This window comes from Rhinopithecus roxellana, chromosome 2 (assembly GCF_007565055.1).
Source record: "Rhinopithecus roxellana isolate Shanxi Qingling chromosome 2, ASM756505v1, whole genome shotgun sequence".
Lineage (NCBI taxonomy): Eukaryota > Metazoa > Chordata > Mammalia > Primates > Cercopithecidae > Rhinopithecus > Rhinopithecus roxellana.
In genome coordinates this window covers 111,061,449-111,081,321 of record NC_044550.1, presented here as the reverse complement: position 1 = coordinate 111,081,321, position 19,873 = coordinate 111,061,449, and the positions used below count along the sequence as shown (strand labels likewise).

At 41.9% G+C, this 19,873-nt stretch overlaps 1 protein-coding gene across 2 annotated transcripts in view; it reads left to right on the top strand.

Annotated features, from left to right (window-relative positions):
• The window catches only part of TENM3 (teneurin transmembrane protein 3), a 489,057-nt gene that overhangs the window by 446,299 nt on the left and 22,885 nt on the right, over positions 1 to 19,873 (top strand). For both annotated transcript variants that reach the window (XM_030924209.1, XM_030924200.1), the window contains 2 exons: positions 864 to 1,018; positions 1,798 to 2,672. In XM_030924209.1, the coding sequence (XP_030780069.1) occupies positions 864 to 1,018; positions 1,798 to 2,672 (1,030 nt within the window). The remainder of the gene's footprint in view (positions 1 to 863; positions 1,019 to 1,797; positions 2,673 to 19,873) is intronic.

Below are 19,873 nucleotides of genomic sequence, written 5' to 3'. Positions count from 1 at the left end.
GTATTATGCCACTCAATACAATGCTTTTGGTTTGGGGCCTTTATTTTTTTCATGATAGCTACTGACTATTATGTGAACAAGGACTGGAAAAAAATATCTGTACTGAATTATTCATCATAGAAAATTTCATTGTAACAGGGTCAACAAAACACTAACCTTGGCTTAGATCTATTTTTGTTAGAAGAATATGGTTGCTGTATGTTTGGAATGGAATTTGAAGCTGGTTCTATATAGACCACAGATTATAAATTATAATCATTATAATTTATATTTGAAACATACAGGTATTACCTGTGTGATTCATATACTCACAGGAGATTCTGACAAAATTGGATTATTTCCTTACTGAATTTTTTTCTTTTTCTTTTTTTTGAGACGGAGTCTCGCTCTGTCACCCAGGCTGGAGTACAATGGCGCGATCTTGGCTCACTGCAACCTCTGCCTCCCGGGTTCAAGCCATTCTTCTGCCTCAGCCTCCTGAATAGTTAGTTGGGACTACAGGCTCACACTGCCACACCCAGTTATTTTTTTGTATTTTTTAGTAGAGACAGGGTATCACCAAATTGCCCAGGCTGGTCTCGAACTCCTGAGCTCAGGCAGTCTGCCTGTCTCAGCCTCCCAAAGTGCTAGGATTGCAGGCGTGAGCCCCCATGTCCTGCCTCCTTACTGAATTTTTAATTTATTTGTATTATAAATGCCTATGCTGGTTTTTTTCTAATGTGTTTGCAATCTGCAGCCCTACCTGCTACCTATCACCGATGTCGTCACTGGGGTTAAATAATTGAGTTTAATAATGGGCCTAATAGTTAATCAAAAGTAACCATTTTTGAAAAAGTACTAATACCTGCTTCTCTCAAATACAGGAATGGCAATTGATAAGAATGGATTAATCTACTTTGTTGATGGAACCATGATTAGGAAAGTTGACCAAAATGGAATCATATCAACTCTCCTGGGCTCTAACGATTTGACTTCAGCCAGACCTTTAACCTGTGACACCAGCATGCACATCAGCCAGGTGCTCAACACTGAGCTGGCTCGTTTGTTTCTCCTCTGGGTGACTTGACTTATTCAGTCAGTAGACTGTGATGGCACCATATTAAACTGCATATATCACGTGTTGCAGTGGTTCTGATAGGGCAGTTCCATCTACATGTATCACAGGAGCTAATAAAAAGTGATTTTCTTGTGTAATTCTGCATTTGATGAATTCAGTGGGATACAGAACAGTTATCACTAAGAAATGCTAAGCATTTGTAATAAAATACCAGTAAAGTAGCAGCATGCAGATATTCTAAAAAGAACCAAACAGCTTAAATCTCTAATCTTTTGATTGCATGAGCTCCTTGAGTAGTAGAGAGAACCCACTATGATTAGTCCCAAGGGACTTATATTTAGAATTTGAAAGTTTACTATTAGGCTGATTGAAAACACAAGAGAACACTAATCTATTCATAACCTAGAAAGCCCCAACATTTGGTAGTTATTGCTGCCATAGGAACATGTGTGTTCATAACTCATTGATATCTGTTGACTCACTACTTAAGAGGCTTATTTGCTATTTGCCTATAACTAGCAAATCTTACTGTGGGCTGAATTTTAAAAGAAAGTGTTATTTCTTATATTTATCTTCGTTCATTACTTTTTGGTTTATTTTACTGAGGCTATTGAAAAAACTATTACAAAACAGTTTATCTCAGATTAATGCCAATTTCCCTGAATGGTCTAATTTACTCTTCTGGCGAATTAACTGTGGTGCAGTGACTGACTAACCAGGCCATTTCTTGTTTTGTTTAGGTACGTCTGGAATGGCCCACTGACCTAGCCATTAACCCTATGGATAACTCCATTTATGTCCTGGATAATAATGTAGTTTTACAGATCACTGAAAATCGTCAAGTTCGCATTGCTGCTGGACGGCCCATGCACTGTCAGGTTCCTGGAGTGGAATATCCCGTGGGGAAGCACGCAGTGCAGACAACACTGGAATCAGCTACTGCCATTGCTGTGTCCTACAGTGGGGTCCTGTACATTACTGAAACTGATGAGAAGAAAATTAACCGGATAAGGCAGGTCACAACAGATGGGGAAATCTCCTTAGTGGCCGGAATACCTTCAGAGTGTGACTGCAAAAATGATGCCAACTGTGACTGTTACCAGAGTGGAGATGGCTATGCCAAGGATGCCAAACTCAATGCCCCATCTTCCCTGGCTGCTTCTCCAGATGGTACACTGTACATTGCAGATCTAGGGAATATCCGGATCCGGGCTGTGTCAAAGAATAAGCCTTTACTTAACTCTATGAACTTTTATGAGGTTGCATCTCCAACTGATCAAGAACTCTACATCTTTGACATCAATGGTACTCACCAATATACTGTAAGTTTAGTCACTGGTGATTACCTGTACAATTTTAGCTACAGCAATGACAATGATATTACTGCTGTGACGGACAGCAATGGCAACACCCTTAGAATTAGACGGGACCCAAATCGCATGCCAGTTCGAGTGGTGTCTCCCGATAACCAAGTGATATGGTTGACGATAGGAACAAATGGATGTTTGAAAAGCATGACTGCTCAAGGACTGGAATTAGTTCTGTTTACTTACCATGGCAATAGTGGCCTTTTAGCCACTAAAAGCGATGAAACTGGATGGACAACTTTTTTTGAGTAAGTATATGAAAATTCTACTCTGATTATAAAATACTGTGATACAATAATATCATCTATAATAACAATATAAGCTTAAGGGCTGGAGGATTCCGTGGTTTTTTTTGTTGGTTTTTTTTTTGTTTTTGTTTTTTTGTTTTTTTTTTTGAGACAGAGTCTCGCTCTGTCGCCCAGGCTGGAGTGCAGTGGCCGGATCTCAGCTCACTGCAAGCTCCGCCTCCCGGGTTTAAGCCATTCTCCTGCCTCAGCCTCCCGAGTAGCTGGGACTACAGGTGCCCGCCACCTCGCCCGCTAGTTTTTTGTATTTTTTAGTAGAGACGAGGTTTCACCGTGTTAGCCAGGAGGGTCTCGATCTCCTGACCTCGTGATCCGCCCGTCTCGGCCTCCCAAAGTGCTGGGATTACAGGCTTGAGCCACCGCGCCTGGCCGATTCCGTGTTTTTGAGAACCTACAGCTTCTATAGTTTTTGGATCCCGGCTGGGCACGGTGGCTCATTCCTGTAGTCTCAGCTCCTCGGGGGGACTGAGACGGGAGGATTGCTTGAGCCCAGGAGTTCGAGGCCACAGTGAGTTATGACTGTGCCACTGCACTCCAGGCTGAGTGGCAGAGCCAGAACGTATCTCTAAAGAAAAAAAAATTAGATTCCTCTTTCTGAGAAAGAAGACAAAATTGCAAGATACAAAGTTAGATGCAGGGCCTTGGAAAGAGGAGGGACCCATGTAAGGGAGAAGCCCAAAGTTTAAGTTTTAGTTGGCTTCATGGTCAATTTACCTTAAGGATTAGCATCTTGCTTCGAAGGGACCTAACATCTTAGGAGCAAACCTTCTGAGAAGCATCCTGCAGCTGTGGTTTGGGGCATAAAGCCTTTGGCTCTAGGTTTGCCCACCTGATAAAGCTGACTATACCAGGGGCTTGCATTGAAGAAAAACTTCTAAAACATTTACAGTGAACTTTGCGGATGACATAAAAGGGCTTAAGTTCTTGTAATCAGTTACCGGAGAAACCACACTGTGCCTCAAAGAACCTTACAACTAAATGAAGTCAGGAATTGCCATTTGTTGCCTGAAAGCATGTGAAGAGGTAGGAGGCTCATTCAGCCAGGGTGTTGCAATAGATAGCATGGAGTGGTGGCCCGGGCACTGTGCCTTCTGAACAGTCACATCTCAGGAGTCACTGAGAGTGAAGGGAGAGTCAGCTGTTGTGTATGTTCTGGCATGTATAAACGCGTTCTCAATTTTGCTTGTTCACTTGACTCAGCTGTGCAAGCCATGAGGTGAAATGAGATGTGCAGAGATGGCATGTTGACAAATGCAAAATAATCTTTGAAATGAATCCTGAGTTCCTTAGTGTGATTTTCACCGTGATATGCTGAAGCAAAAGTATTTCTTTCTGTAGGAGCACACCTCTGAAATTATAATAAAAGTCAGTAGAAAAAATGACTCAATATACAAATATTTTCTGTACAACTTTTCTGGAACGTATCTTATACATAAAGCTTAGTTCTCCTGTAGCTTGAATTGCTTTTCTTTTTCGACAGATTCTCTTTTAATAAAATGAATGTTACCCAGCAGCATGATTTTGTCAGAGGAACAAACCTTTTCAATTGAATTACATTAAAATTCTGTGCTTAGCATTCCTTTTGCTCATTTTAGTATCGCAATAGGAAAGGAATAAATTGGAAGTTAATGGAAAGCACTTCCTTTGCACTGTTTTCAAAGTGATAGCAGGCTAGACTGCCAACGAGGCAAAAAAGAGCAGAGGAAAAGTGCTGCCATCAGATGAGACTGGGCAGGAGAGCTGCTCTGATTATGAGATCTTCAGGAGACAGTGGCGGCGTTGGTAGGGTTTCAGTTTAGTTGAAAGCAGGGGAAACAGAGAGAAATAAGTTTTTAGTAGAGTCTACTACTCAAACCCTGCTCTCTGGGCCATTTTTGAATGTGTCCTTATTCGTTTCCAGGAGTTCATCGTATGGGTTAGTGCTGACACTTGAACTTCCTGCAGCAGATACAGTGGTTTGCTTCTGGCCTACAAATGCATTGTAATCAAGTTTGAAATATTAGAGAAATTTCACTGGTAGAGCTAATGTGGGATAGTATAAACCAATTTGGATTTTTTTACCTGTTAAAGAAATGATACTGCAAAAAAGAAGATATATTTCTCTATTAACACATAACCTCCAAGAATTTCAGACTTAGGAATCAGCAGACTGGCTGAAGTAGGGGTTAGGTTGGCAAGCCAATCTTGTATATAATGGGAAAACATTATTTTAAAGAATGAAAGGTTTTAATTAATTAAAACCATCAAAAGCACATTTTCACCGATACTGACTCATTACATTTCTTATTTAAAGTATATCTATTAAATCTTAGAACTAGATAAATTGCTGTAAGGGCAACTAAACTATTCCAAAAAGCATTATTAAAATATCTTACCAAATATCACCCTCACAATTTTATCTATATGATATATATATCATACATAAGAATATCGTAATTTAACAAACTATTATTTAGAAATGACTTTTCTAATAAAATTAACAGAAATGCTGCTTTTAAAAACCAGTGTTTTGTTAATTTTCCTTATAAGCTGTCTACAGCAAAGACGACTAAAAAATTTCTAAGAAACCCTTATGCATTTTTCAAAATAATGTGTTAAAAAAGAGCACTTTAACCCAAGGAATTCAGAATGATCGTGTCAGAATGACAAATGATCATTTTTTTCTTCCTATACATTCTTGTAATTTGGCTGTGAAAGAGCAAAGGCCCAGCCTCTCCTAAGGGTCAGAAACTTTAAAACACATTCAAAAGGAAATGCGCAAAAAGGAAAGGGTGAGGGGAGGTGTCATTATCAGGCCGCCCCTGCAGAAGCCCTGTCTGTGTTCAGACACAGCAGCACGTATTGTCTGTGTAAGTTTGAGATTGTTAATGGGCAAACTCAACCCCTGTCGCTACTCATCAGAGCCTTGACAACAGAGTTTCTGCTGCTTGTCTCCTGACCTGGTGGTGCGGTGGGATGTGAGCATCCTAATAGAGGCAGCGGGGGGCCTCTGAGTCCCTGTCGGAATGCCTTTGTTTTTATAGTTATTGGTGAACTGGCCTACTCCCAGAATATTAGTACGTATCTGTAATATTTCCCTTCATTTTTTAGAGTATCATGCGTCTATGTGTCTACTTTAGACCTTACAAAGGGTAGCCAGTAAGTTCACAAAGAAGGGATTTGACAGGTTTGACAATATCCGGAGTGTTACCAAAACCACAACGAGATTGTGAAAAAAAATTGCCACCCCCCACTGAAAAACACCTGTTTTCTATGACTTTCATGACACCAGTCCCTTGAGCACTGATAACATGCTCTATATTCATCTTCCTGCACAAATACCTTGCACAGAAAAGTTTAACTTTTCAGCTCAAATTCCCATTCGTATATGGCCAGCTTTCTAACTAGCCTGGTGTCTAAAAAGCATTGAGATTAAAGCTTTTGTAGGATAGAAACAGATGGAAGAAGATCTGGAATCAATAAATTTGCCTACTGATAAAAATATACTTGTCATAGTTCCTTCCAAAGAAATTTTAAAAGAGAATTAGTTCCAATTACTTACCTTACATGTTTTTCTTTTATTTTTTTCTTGGTACAAACTTTAGTGTACCATTAACATGTCACAGTATTGGTATGAGTACAAAATGAAATGTAAAAGTATTTCATTCCACCACTCCTGGAATGTTGCTGTGCATATAGAGCTCTCCCAGTAGCTATTTGTTGAATTAAGAAATAGAAGAATAAATCAAAGTTGTAGACAGGTCAGTGTTTATTTGCCGAGAAGAGTCTGGTAAAACCAAAATCTGACATTTGCCAAGGCTCCACTGAGAGAATACCTCTAAATGCTCTTTTGCGTTCTAAGTTAGTTCACACCTCCGTACCAATAGTGAATGTTGAAAATGTTAACATTACCCATTTTTATTACTGACTTTTAAAAATATTTACCCAATATTGCATGTTTGCTCACTGTATTTTGCTTTATAAAATAAGGACTTCCTCAGTTGATCTTGTTATTCCAATAATTAAACCAAACAAAATTTCCTGTTGATAGCACTTACTTCTGAAATGTTGGTGGTAAGCACAGAAAACTTATCCCATGCAAATACAGTTAAAGGATATTATTGTATCTGGTATCAGAAAGGATTCTAGGAGAAGAAAGCCTGATTCCTGATAAGTTTTTATCACCAATAAAGTAGATAGGGTGATTCTTCAGGGTACACAGATGGGGTTTCTTTAGCATGATAACTGTCATTTTGAAAACTAGAGATATCACCTGCTATTTGGCAGCAGTTTCTCTCCATGTTACTTGTAATTATTATGTCCCTATTGTGATTCGTTAGAGAAGTGGCCAATATTTTTAGGCATGCTACTGGATGGTGTGGTGGGAAGGCTACATTAGGTATCAGATGGTTTCTAACTCAGCTTTGAAATCACTGAGTTAGACTAATATGTTTCATGGGCTAAATAATTATTCATTACTGACTGAGTAAACCATCTTGGCTCTGACCTCCTCTTCCATTGACTTGCTGGCCTGTGGAAAGGACCCCAACTAGCTAACAGGGTCCCCTTGTGTGAAGACACCGTGTCTTCAGTTAGTATTAGGGACTGCTTCATGCTGCTTTTCATACCACCTTAAACAATGGCCATACACAATGATTCCTTAGCCAGAGTAATTCCAGGGAAACTACAAAGATCTCACCCGCTAAATATTTATTATTTAAAAAGTTTATGCCCCAAAAGAAACCATGGTTCTTACACTCAAATGCACAAAGAAGGGAAATCCAGTGTATTGGATTGGGGAATAGAATACGTTATTTAATAGTAAATGGCATTTCACAGTTCTCTGCTTGCTTACCCACATCAAATACAACCATTTGGGCATATCTAGAGGCTCTTCTGTCTGGTTAAAGAAGACAACATGAAAAAACTATGAATTCTGGCCGATATGTACATGCAAACCAGCAGGTTAGTGACTTTTTTTTAAAATCTTGGGACTTTGAATATTTGGAGCTCTGTATTTGTGGAGCTGACTCCGTGATCTTTTGTGAGCTATATTCAGATTCACAGAGCAAATCAATGAGTGTCAGCTTTTACACATTTATGTAGGTATATATGGGTCTCCGGCTTCTCATTTGGGGGGTTTATTGTCCCTCATTCAAGCTTTGCAATTTCAGAATGAGCTTCTGAACCATTTCTTTTTAATGAACTTAACTCAGTGCCCATGGCAAACGCACGACTCCCACTGACATCCGTTCTCATGCTGTAGGAGTGCCTCAGAGAAGGGATCCCCGAAGAGGAAAGACAGGCGATGTGAACAGCGCATGTGCTACACCTAAGCCTATTTCAAGTTCAAAATTGTATACCAAAAGCACAAATAATTCAGGAAAACGCAATGATAATTATTCATTAATTAGAAAAGATATCATTAATTAGAAAAAATATGCCCATTCTTGTTGACACTGAATCCTGTTTAAACGGCCTGACTGCGGTGCCATGCTGTGTTCTCCTTACAGAAGTGACCATGGTAATCGCTTCTAACGTTAGAGGAACTATAGAGGTATCGGCTGGGGGCGGTGGCTCACGCCTGTAATCCCAGCACTCTGGGAGGCTGAGGCGGGCGGATCACATGAGGTCAGGAGTTCGAGACCAGCCTGGCCAACATAGTGAAACCCTGTCTCTACTAGAAATACAAAAATTAGCCGGCCATAGTGTCACTCGCCCATAATCGCAGCTACTCAGGAGGCTGAGGCACGAGAATCGCTTGAACCCAGGAGGCGGAGGTTGCAGTGAGCCAAGATCAGGCCACTGCACTCCAACCTGGGTGAAAAGAGTGAGGCTCCATCTCAAAAAAAAAAAAGAAGAAGAAGAATTAGAGAGGTATCTTCCACAGGACAAAACTGAGAGGATATCCTTTCCTTTGATAGGCATTTGCCATCCAGCCCTAAAAACTCAAACACTGAAACCATGCATCATTATTATTTCTGCCAAAAACTGAGCAGCCCACTTTATAGATACACATACACACACTTATACACACACACACGTAAAAATGGTGCTCAGCCACCTGCTTTATTTTCCTTTTCCTTTCTTCATGGAAGAAAACATTTAGGAGTTTAAGAATGATTTGTAAGAGATTTTATCAGCAGATCACTTAAAATCATGGGAAAATTCTATTTTTGATAGAATTTTAAATAATTGGTTTAGTAGAATCAAATAGTTTATTTCTATTTTTGCTGTTTGGTTTCATTGCTTAATAATTTTGCTTTAAATTATTAACCAAAACGTGTATTTCCAGGGACATCAATTTAAAAAAATGCATAGGCAAATTTCTAAAGTGGCTGCTAGATATTTCAGGCATTAACCTGAACACTGTTAAGGCAATACTTTTATTAATACTTGATCTATTCCAGTTCCCTTCTGCAGTGTAGTTTTTAAAAACCATTAGTTCTGCCCAGGTTTCAAAGGAGAAAAGGAACTGGGGAAATAGTATGTTATTCAGATTACTCAAAAAATTACACAAAAAATAAGTCAGATTTTCTCAGTTCATCAGCTGTGTCCCTGGAGTGTGTTGATAGTTGCAAGGTTGAATTAACTCTTTCAGGGTGTTCCATTTGGCAAATCAATGTTCCCCATGTGCTAACTTGTTCCATAATGGTTCGAGAGTAAATGCAGCTTCCACAAGTGTCCAGTTTCCTCTTTAAACTCATTATGCAACTGTCTAGATTAGACAGATGATTTGATGGCCTCATATCTGTGTGCATTATCAGCTTCCCTTTCACAGTGATTATCAGGTGATTTACCCTAACACTAAGCTGTGTACACCAGCCATTTAAAATGATTGATAATAAAGCAAGAAGTTTACACATGGACAATGAGTGCAAGAGAATGTTTCATGTTTTACAATCACAGAACTAAAGATTGACAATTGGGTGTTTTCTAGAGACTTTCCAGCATCTGTGGCTCATTCCTCTGACCTCAAAATAAAATCAATGCCAGCAGCTCTCACTCCTGGATTCTGTAACTCCTTAGCCTCCCAGGAAGGTGTTCAACACAGAAAAAGTCCTTGGCCTATGTCTCAGGATCCTAGAGTGGTGTCAGAATATCTTGAGGCTGCAAACACAGAACCAGCATGGACACTGCACTACTCTTTGGAGCTCTCTCCAGGTTGGGGAAGGCAGTCTATGAAGGAAATAGGATGGTTGAGGATACTATCCACATGCTTCAAGTCACTCTAACTCCTCACTTAGCAACACTGTCCTTCCCCACCCCATGATCACCACTACCACTTCTTGTAAACACACATACTGACACACTTCAAAAAAGATTTCCTAGACTTCAAGTTCATCCCAAAGTTTGCTGAATCTATGGTTCTTCAAGAGAGACCCCCACAACTTCTCGAAAATATTGATGTAAAAGAATACTCCTTTGTAGTGCTTTCTAAAAACTACTTTTTGTTCTCTTTAAGTGTATTTTAAGAGTGTAGGTCTGATATAACTTAAGATTTTCCCATGACTGGGCTTTTTAATAAAAAACAGTGTATAAAAAGCAAAGGCTGAAAAACTTATAGTGTATTTTAAAGTCGTTAATTGATTAAGCATTTAATGAATGTAAGTCAAGCATCAGCTAGAAGAAAGACCTCATTCTGTTTCAAACTCTAGAAAAGAAAAGATGGGGCTGGGTGCAGTGGCTCACGCCTGTAATCCCAGCACTTTGGGAGGCCGAGGCGGGCGGATCACGAGGTCAGGAGATCGAGACCGTCCTGGCTAACACGGTGAAACCCCGTCTCTACTAAAAATACAAAAAATCAGCCGGGCGTGGTGGCGGGCGCCTGTAGTCCCAGCTGCTCGGGAGGCTGAGACAGGAGAATGGCGTGAACCCAGGAGGTGGCGCTTGCAGTGAGCCAAGATCATGCCACTGCACTCCAGCCTGGGCGACAGAGCAGGACTCTGTCTCAAAAAAAAAAAGAAAGAAAGAAAGAAACGATGGAACCAAGTTCTAATAAAGGCAAGCATAAGCCTTGCCAAAATTAGAAGAAAGTACTGATTTATAGAGGATGATGTTTTTAAGCTAGGTCAGTTAGCGTTATAGTAATAAAAGAAAGGTTACAGGAATGTTTTATCTGGAGGAGCAGAATGTGAGTATCTAAATGCATCCAACTATTCCTAGAGAAGTCAAAAAATATACAGGATGACTAAACCTCAAACCTTTAAGCCTCAAGGAAGGTCAGAATGGGTTTATGCAGTGGTTATTTATAATTTAGAGCTAGTGAGAAAGTTTATGCCCAGAAATTTATCTTCATGTTCATATCTGTGTATGCATATCCAATGAAAGATTAGTTCATTCACCCATTACTAATTTAATAAAGATTTCTAGTTTTTTCACTTAATTTTTAAAGTGTACCTCATTCTCCTTAACACAACAATTAACCACAAGCACAGTTAATCCCATATGGAACTGGTCCAGGCAACATGAGCCTCTGAGAGGCCCTGTTTCCAAAAGCAGCTATGCCACCTAAAAGAAAATGAAAGTCTTTTCCATGCTACATTGCAAAGGCAAACAGATTGACAAATTATTAAATTATTTCAAGACTCTTAGGCTTTGATAAGTGGGAAGTTTTCTGTGCTTTTTGATCATCAAGCATTTCCTATTTAGACCCTAATTTCCTGGTTTTCATTTATTCGCTCATGCGCTCATTCATTCAATAGGAATTTATTATGTGCCAGGTACTGGCCTTAGGTGCTGGTGAATGCAGAGCTAGATGACACATTCCCTGCTTTCAGGGAGCTCAGAGTCCACTGGGAGAGAAAGACAAGTAAACAGTGATAAGAAGGGTAAGTGCTAAGATAGTTGTTGGACAGGCCGTGCAAGTACAGAGGAAGATCATCTAAATCCGATTGAGAATTGGGGACAGGATGAGGCAAGAAAAACTTACCAAGGGAGGTAATTTTTAAGATCAGTGTTGCAAGTTGTGAATAAAGGCTACCCAGAAGAGAGAGAAAGAGACTTCTAGGCCAGAGGAAAGCATTTACCCAGGAGCAGAACGTGCCAGGCTTTGGAAAGAACACACAGCTCGGAATGACAGGAGCATCGAATGTGTTAGGGGAGGAGGGAGATGAAACCAGGAAAGGAGATGGTGCCTCTGCTCAAGCAGAACTTGCACCGCTAAGAGTTGGACTGTGTTGGATCTTCCCTCCAGGGTAGGCGGATCTCTATTCAAGGAGTTTAACGGGGACAGCAACACAGCCAATCTGGTGACAATGTAAGGATAGATTTAAGGTAGAAGAGTAGGTTAGGAAAGGAAAGTTAGGAGACAGTTTAGGTCAGTCAGTCATTAGGAAATGAAATGTAACTTGCTGTCTGAATGTAAGAGGTAAGGGAGAAAGAGGATCGAGGATGATCCTAAGTTGTTTTCCCAACTTAGGTGACTAGTGGATATGGAGATACAGGGAAGAATTGTGCATTGATCAACAAAAGATGAGTTCAGATTTGTAAATTATGACTTTGAGAGTACCATAGCACAGTCTAGCATGTGATAAAAAAAAAAAAAAAATGTCTGATTGGAACTTAGGAGAGGACAGTTCCAAATATGTGGACACCAGAGCTATTGAGAGAGCCGAAGCTATGAGTGTGAATCAAATCATATTGAAAGGGAGAGTAGAAGATCTGGTTACAAGTGGAAAAAAAAGGTGCAAATATGTGAGTTTACAGACTGGAGTTTCCTGTGGCTTCATAATAAAAGACAACAACTGTGTTAATACTCAAGGATCCACTTTCTCCTACTGGATGCTCTATCCCTCATTTTTTGAAATCTTCCAATCTGTGTCTTCCCTTGTATTTTGCATCATTTTCTGTATTTGATCTTTCTTTGCTCCGTTTTGCTCCTTAACTGCCCAAATGTGGTCATTCCTCTGCCTCCCCTTACTTCTTGCACTTTGCACAATGTTCATTTTCTCTCTTAAAGCTTGTGAGTAGGTAACATCTTAGTCTCCATATTGTCTCATCTTAGACCTTTTTTTCCTTCCCCTTCCTCCTTACTCACCTCCGTTTTCCAGGTCATTGACACTCATGAGATGAAACTAGAAACCTGGGTTCCCATCCCGATTGTGTTGCTTACTCCTAACTTCATGACTGGGAGAGTCAGAGCACCTCTCTGGATTTTCTTATCCTCACCTGTAACATAAAAGACTCCTTAGTAATTAAAAATCGCTTCCTATTCAAAAGAAAATATGTGATTCTACCATTTCTTTCCACCTTCTCATAGGCCCCTGTCAAGGTGTATTCCAAAAGAAACAACACTTGACAAAAGTTAACCACGTTCCCTCTGCTAAAACAGTTATGCATATTGCATTTCGGTCACACTAGTATCTTATGTGTTAATGTTGGTGGTAGAAATAGCAATTTATAGTAAAGAAATAGAATTTTCTTTCCAAATGGGTACCTACTTTTTAAAAATCTTTCCCACTTAACTAGAAACTTCCCACAGCCCTCCGTGTCCTCGCTCACTGCCAGGGTGTGGGTCTATGTACGGCTGAACAAGCATCAGGATACAAGGAGAACAAAAGAGAAGGAGGGGTTTTTCCTCTGAGCACTTCCAGACCCGTGGAATAAATCCAGGAGGATGAGGGCATGCACAGTTCTGCTTTACAGATTCTTTGGAGCAAAAATTTTCCTTGCCATCAGCTGTCTAGGAGGTCTCCATTTCAAGACCGGATTGCTAAACAAATAGGCTATATCCTACCCATGTCAGCCTTCCTCACTCAATAAACAATTTAAAAAAGAAAAAAAAAAAAGACTGGCTTAAACATGATTCTTCTCTTAATGATGGCTCACGCAGAATCCTTCGAATCCCTACGGGAACTAATTCTGGAATGCCCTGACTTGGATGCCTTTGTCTCAAGGCCTGCGAATTTCAGCACTGAGCGTTACCACTTTGTCAGTTCTCCATGATGTGGTAATGACTATGAAAGGAAAGAGGCATTGGGTCACTATTTTTGAATTTGATCCTTGAAGAAAATGTCATTTCTGTGACCATCTATCACTATGCTCAGTGTTCAAAAGGGCTGGACCAGAGAGGAGTGGGGGAGGCTCTGCCCTTGTCTACATGCCTCTGAACTCATGTTAGCTGGGGTGTTTGAAAAAAAAAAAAAAGAATAGCAGCTTGACTGCAGACTACTACCCTTTCTGGTTTTATGGAGCAAAGCACGGGTCAGAGTTTGCCCCATCCGCCAGACCTCCTAATTAAATGCAGCAGCAACAAAGAAATGCACATTGGGGTTACCCACCCCCACCCCATACAATTCTCACCCCTTTCTCATCAGGATCCCCTTAGCACCGAGACCAGACTCACGTAAAATAATACTGTCTTTTTCTTCTTTCGCATTTTTTCTGCCATTTTTGATGACAGGTAGGTAGCAGGCAGCAGAGAATCAGGTGGTGCCATGATGTGGCGCAGGCGACTGCTCTACTTCCCTTGGTGATAGAAGCATTTTCTATCCAGAACCTGATTTTTGAGGATTTCTTACTACCTTGCTACAGATTATGATTTGTCTACGAGATAATGGTTAAAATACATAAACCGCAGGTTCCTTCTCAGAAGACTTAAATGTAAAATCTTTTGATGTTGCTGTTGCAAATCACATTATTGCCATGAAGATTCCGCATCAGCCCGGCGTTCCACGTTCACTGTTTGTGCACACGTCCCTCCTCAGGAAGGAGGATCAAGGAGTGATTTATGCCTACATGTTTAGTCATGACAGGGTTAGTCATTGTGTTCCACTTTACCTCAACAACAGATAAGAGGCTGTTACAAATTAGCGTTGTGGGAAAAGCACTGTGGTAACTGGTGACACGATGGAGGGACTGTCTGTTTTTGACGCGATGGAGGGACTGTCTGTTTTTGACGCGATGGAGGGACTGTCTGTTTTTGACGCGATGGAGGGACTGTCTGTTTTTGACGCGATGGAGGGACTGTCTGTTTTTGACGCGATGGAGGGACTGTCTGTTTTTGACGCGATGGAGGGACTGTCTGTTTTTGACGCGATGGAGGGACTGTCTGTTTTTGACGCGATGGAGGGACTGTCTGTTTTTGACGCGATGGAGGGACTGTCTTTTTGACGCGATGGAGGGACTGTCTGTTTTTGACGCGATGGAGGGACTGTCTGTTTTTGACGCGATGGAGGGACTGTCTGTTTTTGACGCGATGGAGGGACTGTCTGTTTTTGACGCGATGGAGGGACTGTCTGTTTTTGACGCGATGGAGGGACTGTCTGTTTTTGACGCGATGGAGGGACTGTCTGTTTTTGACGCGATGGAGGGACTGTCTGTTTTTGACGCGATGGAGGGACTGTCTGTTTTTGACGCGATGGAGGGACTGTCTGTTTTTGACGCGATGGAGGGACTGTCTGTTTTTGACGCGATGGAGGGACTGTCTGTTTTTGACGCGATGGAGGGACTGTTTGTTTTTGTTGTTGTTGGCTGTTCAACTGTGGAAGGAAATTTGAACCTAAGCAACTCTATTAGATTCTCCCTCTGTGTAAAGTGTGTGTGTGTGTTTGTGGGGGGGGGTGTGTATTATACACACACACGTACACTACGTATACTATATACACACATCACACACATATACATTATAGTGAGACTGGGAGAAAGATGGGTTAATTAAGTCCTTCATGTGAGTTCTTACTGGGATCCGAGTCTGAAAGCAAACCCACGTAACCCACTAACCAGCTCTGAAAGCAGGCTAGTTCTGGGATGACCCTGAGGAAGATCCCGAGGAAGGCCCACTCATAAGGAAACTTGAACATTTATCCCATCTGGAGGCTTTCAGAATGAACCCAAACCAACATCTGCTGCTGTCTTGCCTGCCCAGAACAGGCTTGGTTTTGACCAGAGAAAGCAGTCACATTTCACTGACTCTCATTCCGGCTTCCCTAAGTGAAAATGACAGAGGTGTGGGCAGGGCATTGCCGCCAGTATATATGTAACGACACAGGCTGGTCTCGTCTTTGAGTCAGGCCAACTCAGGGTCAGGCTGAATTCTGGATCAACAATCCACAGAAGGGACAAAGAGCACGTCACTCCACAGGAGAGCCCGCCCCCAGAGTTAGATGACTTCTCTGCCCTGGCGTAGGCACTTCTCTAAAGCTGTGCTCTCATTTACACAGATTTTCTCAAAAGCAGAAGATAATTTTAAAAACATAACCTTTGGTTAAAGAAGCCATTTTATGGGGAAGACGATAAATACTCCCGTTGTCAAGTTGTAAAGAAAGTTTTCGAGAACTGCAAATGGTTTCCACGTGAATAAATGTGCAATATCAATAGGCTGTTGGTATTGGGTTGGTAACAGTCTAAATCAGTTGATTTTACTCTCCGTTGAGCATCTCCTGAAGATGTGTAAGTAGAAAGGTATTATAATCATGGTGTTTCAAAAGATTGATTTGGTATCAGTGCATATGGGAAGAGGCAGATAGACCCATTTTAAGAGTCTAGGGCAGCTCTGGGAATAGAAAGATCAATATCTGAGAGACATTACCAAGGAAAAGGAAAAAGTTAGGAGCTTCACATCTGCAAGGGGCAGAGAGAGAGAAAATTTCATGTCATGTTGAATGTAGCATTCTCAGCTGAGAATGACTGAGGCTGCTATTCTCTGAGGCATTTGTCGATAATCCCATTACTTAGGAAACTTTAAAAAGAGATTTAAAAATATACCACAAAAAGTAAAACAGCAAGTCTAGGCAAACATGCAATCCAAATTAAAGACGAACAAATAGATAAACATCAGCTAAGGGCATCCCATCAGGGAAAGAGCGGCAGGTCACGGAGAGCCTGAGGAAGTCTATCCTCTCCAGCGAGAGTCCTTTGTAAAGAGGGGCCAGGCAGGAGCAGGAGGGAATGTGCTGTGTGTTATGAATTTGAAACCATGAGGCTAAGGCCAGAGGAATGCAATGGAGGGCATGAAGTTGATGTACTATTCACATTCCCTGGAGCCTATTGCGTTGTACATGCAAAAAGCTAATAAAAGAAAACTGCCTCTCAAATCTACAAGCTGGGCAGGGTTAGTTCACCACTAAGGCCAAGCAACATTCAATTGAGCCACACAGTTGCAAATAAGCAGAGAATCTGCCCAGAGGCGTATCTAGTAGTTGGAAAGGGCTTTTTAAGACCTGGAGTCAGAGTGTTCCAGAGGCTAGGTGGCCATTCGTTGGTGCACTGGTTTTCCTTTGTCGAGGTAAAGAAGAGTTAGCCTGATGCTTATGGGAGTACCTGCGAGTCGTCTTGGAAGACTGACTTTCTTTCACTCCCTTAGTCAGAGTCCCCGGGTCGCTTTTTTAATGTCTTTCCTTCATCTTGTTTTCATTTCTGTTGACATAGGTGCTAATCTGTGAAAAAGTTTTTACTCGTCCACACTGAAAGGAAAAAAAAATGATGTGGAGCATGTTTCAGAAAAGCTTTATTCATTGCTTTTAAAGAACAGTCCTAGGCCGGGCGCGGTGGCTCATGCCTGTAATCCCAGCACTTTGGGAGGCCGAGGCGGGTAGATCACGAGGTAGGGAGTTTGAGACCAGCCTGGCCAAGATGGTGAAACCCCGTCTCTACTAAAAATACAAAAAAAAAAAAAAACTTAGCGCAGTGGCGGGCACCTGTAATCCCAGTTACTCTGGAAGCTGAGGCGGGAGAATCACTTAAACCTTGGAGGTGGAGGTTGCAGCGAGCCAAGATCGCACCACTGCACTCTAGCCTGGGCAACAGCGCAAGACTCTGTCTCAAAAAAAAATAAATATATTTATACGTAAATAAAGAACAGTCCTTTTGGCCGGGTGTGGTGGCTCACTCCTATAATCGCAACACTTTGGGAGGCCAAGGCAGGTGGATCACCTGAGGTCAGGAGTTTGAGACTAGCCTGACCAATATGGTGAAATCCCATATCTACTAAAAATACAAAATTACCTGGGCGTGGTGGCGGGGGCCTGTAATCCCAGCTACTTGGGAGGCTGAGGGAGGAGGATTGCTTGGACCCGAGAGGCAGAGGTTGCAGTAAGCCGAGTGCCACTGCATTCCACCCTGGGCGACAGAGTCAGACTTGTCTCACAAAAAAAAATAATAATAAAGAAAAACCGTTCTTTTGAAAGAACTCACCCTGAAGGTAGGTCCCGCCTCTCTTTGATATGTTTAAATGGCCTTGTTTATGAAACGATGGGAGTAACAGGTAGTAGTTTTTAATTTAAAAACCCTGTGTTGATCCCTGATTTTTTTTCGTGGTTTGTAAAATTGGCAAGTCAGGGAGCCACTCTCACCCCCACCTTAGGTTCCTCATGAAAACCTCGCTTTCTTTAAACCTTCTTCAGCACCTCATGTTCTCCAGTGAGGAGATCCACCCAAGACTCCCTTCCAGTATGACTCTGTGCTGGCTACTGTGCCTCAGCCGGGCCCCTCCACCCCCTGACACCTTCCTCCGCAGCCCTCCTAGCCCCACCCGGGCCCCCGCCGACTGCCTGATCCCACGTCTATTCTAGGGCCTGGCTTGGTCCCCACCTGGGTGCAGCTCTTCCCCAGCTAAACCAGCATGAACACATCTCCCCTTCTGCTCACTCTGGTGAACGGTAGCCTCACAGGACCCTCATTTTTAATAGTTAAATTGTCATGTATATGACCTCTGCTCACCCAGACTTCTCTGTTTTCACAATATCCTCATACTTTAGCTTGCACAGAAAGGCTGTTCTGAAACTGTTGGGTGCCAGGTTAGATAGGAGCTCTGAGGACCCTGACACCGGAGCAGCCTTCCTTGTGCAAACACTTCAGCCCTGTTAGTGTCTGCACTTAGGTTCAGCTACTCCTTGTAAGGCACAAATTCAGAACTTCCAGGGCTAACCTGTTAAGCTGGGCCACTAAGATCCCAGCTTAACTCTCTGTCATTCTAACTGTACTACCTGCAAAGGTTACTTGTATATTTATTTCCCAAAGAACCAAAGGCTAATAGGTGAGAGTCTGAACGCTCAGCTTCCTGGGCTGTGTCTCCCTGTGCCCAGGGTCCTGTGATACAGAATGCCTGCCCAGCAGGGAACGGAACGTGTGGCAAAGTCAACGAAATAGCAAAAGTCAGAGGTTGCAGAAATGCTTTCTACAGGAGGAAGGTGAAGTCTCTGCTTCAGACTGAATGAGGCTAGAAAATACAAACCAGCAAAAGGGTCACAAAAGGGCAGGGGAGAATGACTCAGCAAGCTGCTTGCAGGCGGTACCATCTATATACAGCCAGAGTTCCCAGCTTTAAATCAGGCACTGTGATCTACAGGAGGGCTAATGGGCCTGGGGTCAGCTGCACAAAAGTTCCAGTTACGGTCCAGTCAAGAGACAGAGTGAGAGCCAGATCAAGTCAGCTAACCGCCTCATATTTTCATTTTCCATCTCCGAAATGGGGGAAAATAGTGCAATACAGAATTCTCCTGTGTAGAGGCATTCAAAAGGGTTTTTTTTTTTAACCCAGTAGCACGTTCTTCACATCGTACTATGAGATGTGTAATGTGCTGCAAGACTTACACCAAATGTAACGACAGAACTTTAGGCTGGTTTTGTCAATAATTCTGTAACTCTGCGCTGCTTGCTCTATAAATAAACCAGTGCATGTTTGTTGCTTCAAGAGCAGTAATTTCTTCAAAAAACTGATGACAGCAATAAACTCTGTTGGATTTCTTTCATTTATGCCTTCCTTTGCTAGGGCCCTTTGGGTTGGCGGGGAGGACATCTTCAGCTCTGCCTTTTGTGAGTCTAAACAATGATTGCACTTAATGGTGCATTTGCTTCCTCTGCGTCTCCATCCCTGGCTTCTCCCTCCTGAGTGCCCGTTCCTGCCGCTGGCTGAGCAGCGTGGCAGGTTGTCAGATCACGTCAGTCAGACCCATGATCTGACCGATACTGTCCCCACGGAATTAATAGGATCAGTTCATCACCTGGCACTGAACAGACCTCCGTCCCTCACCTTCCTCCTCTTTCTTCCCTCTTTGTACTATAACATTGTCCTGGCGGAGTCTTCTCTGTCTTTTTCACCTAGAATCTTCTCCTAATGACCAATCACATTTTTCAAAATGAATGTTTCACTAGAAACTCCCTATTTCATAAACAAGTGAAATTGGGAAAGAAAAAAAAAAACACTTCTCTATCCTTTTATTCCA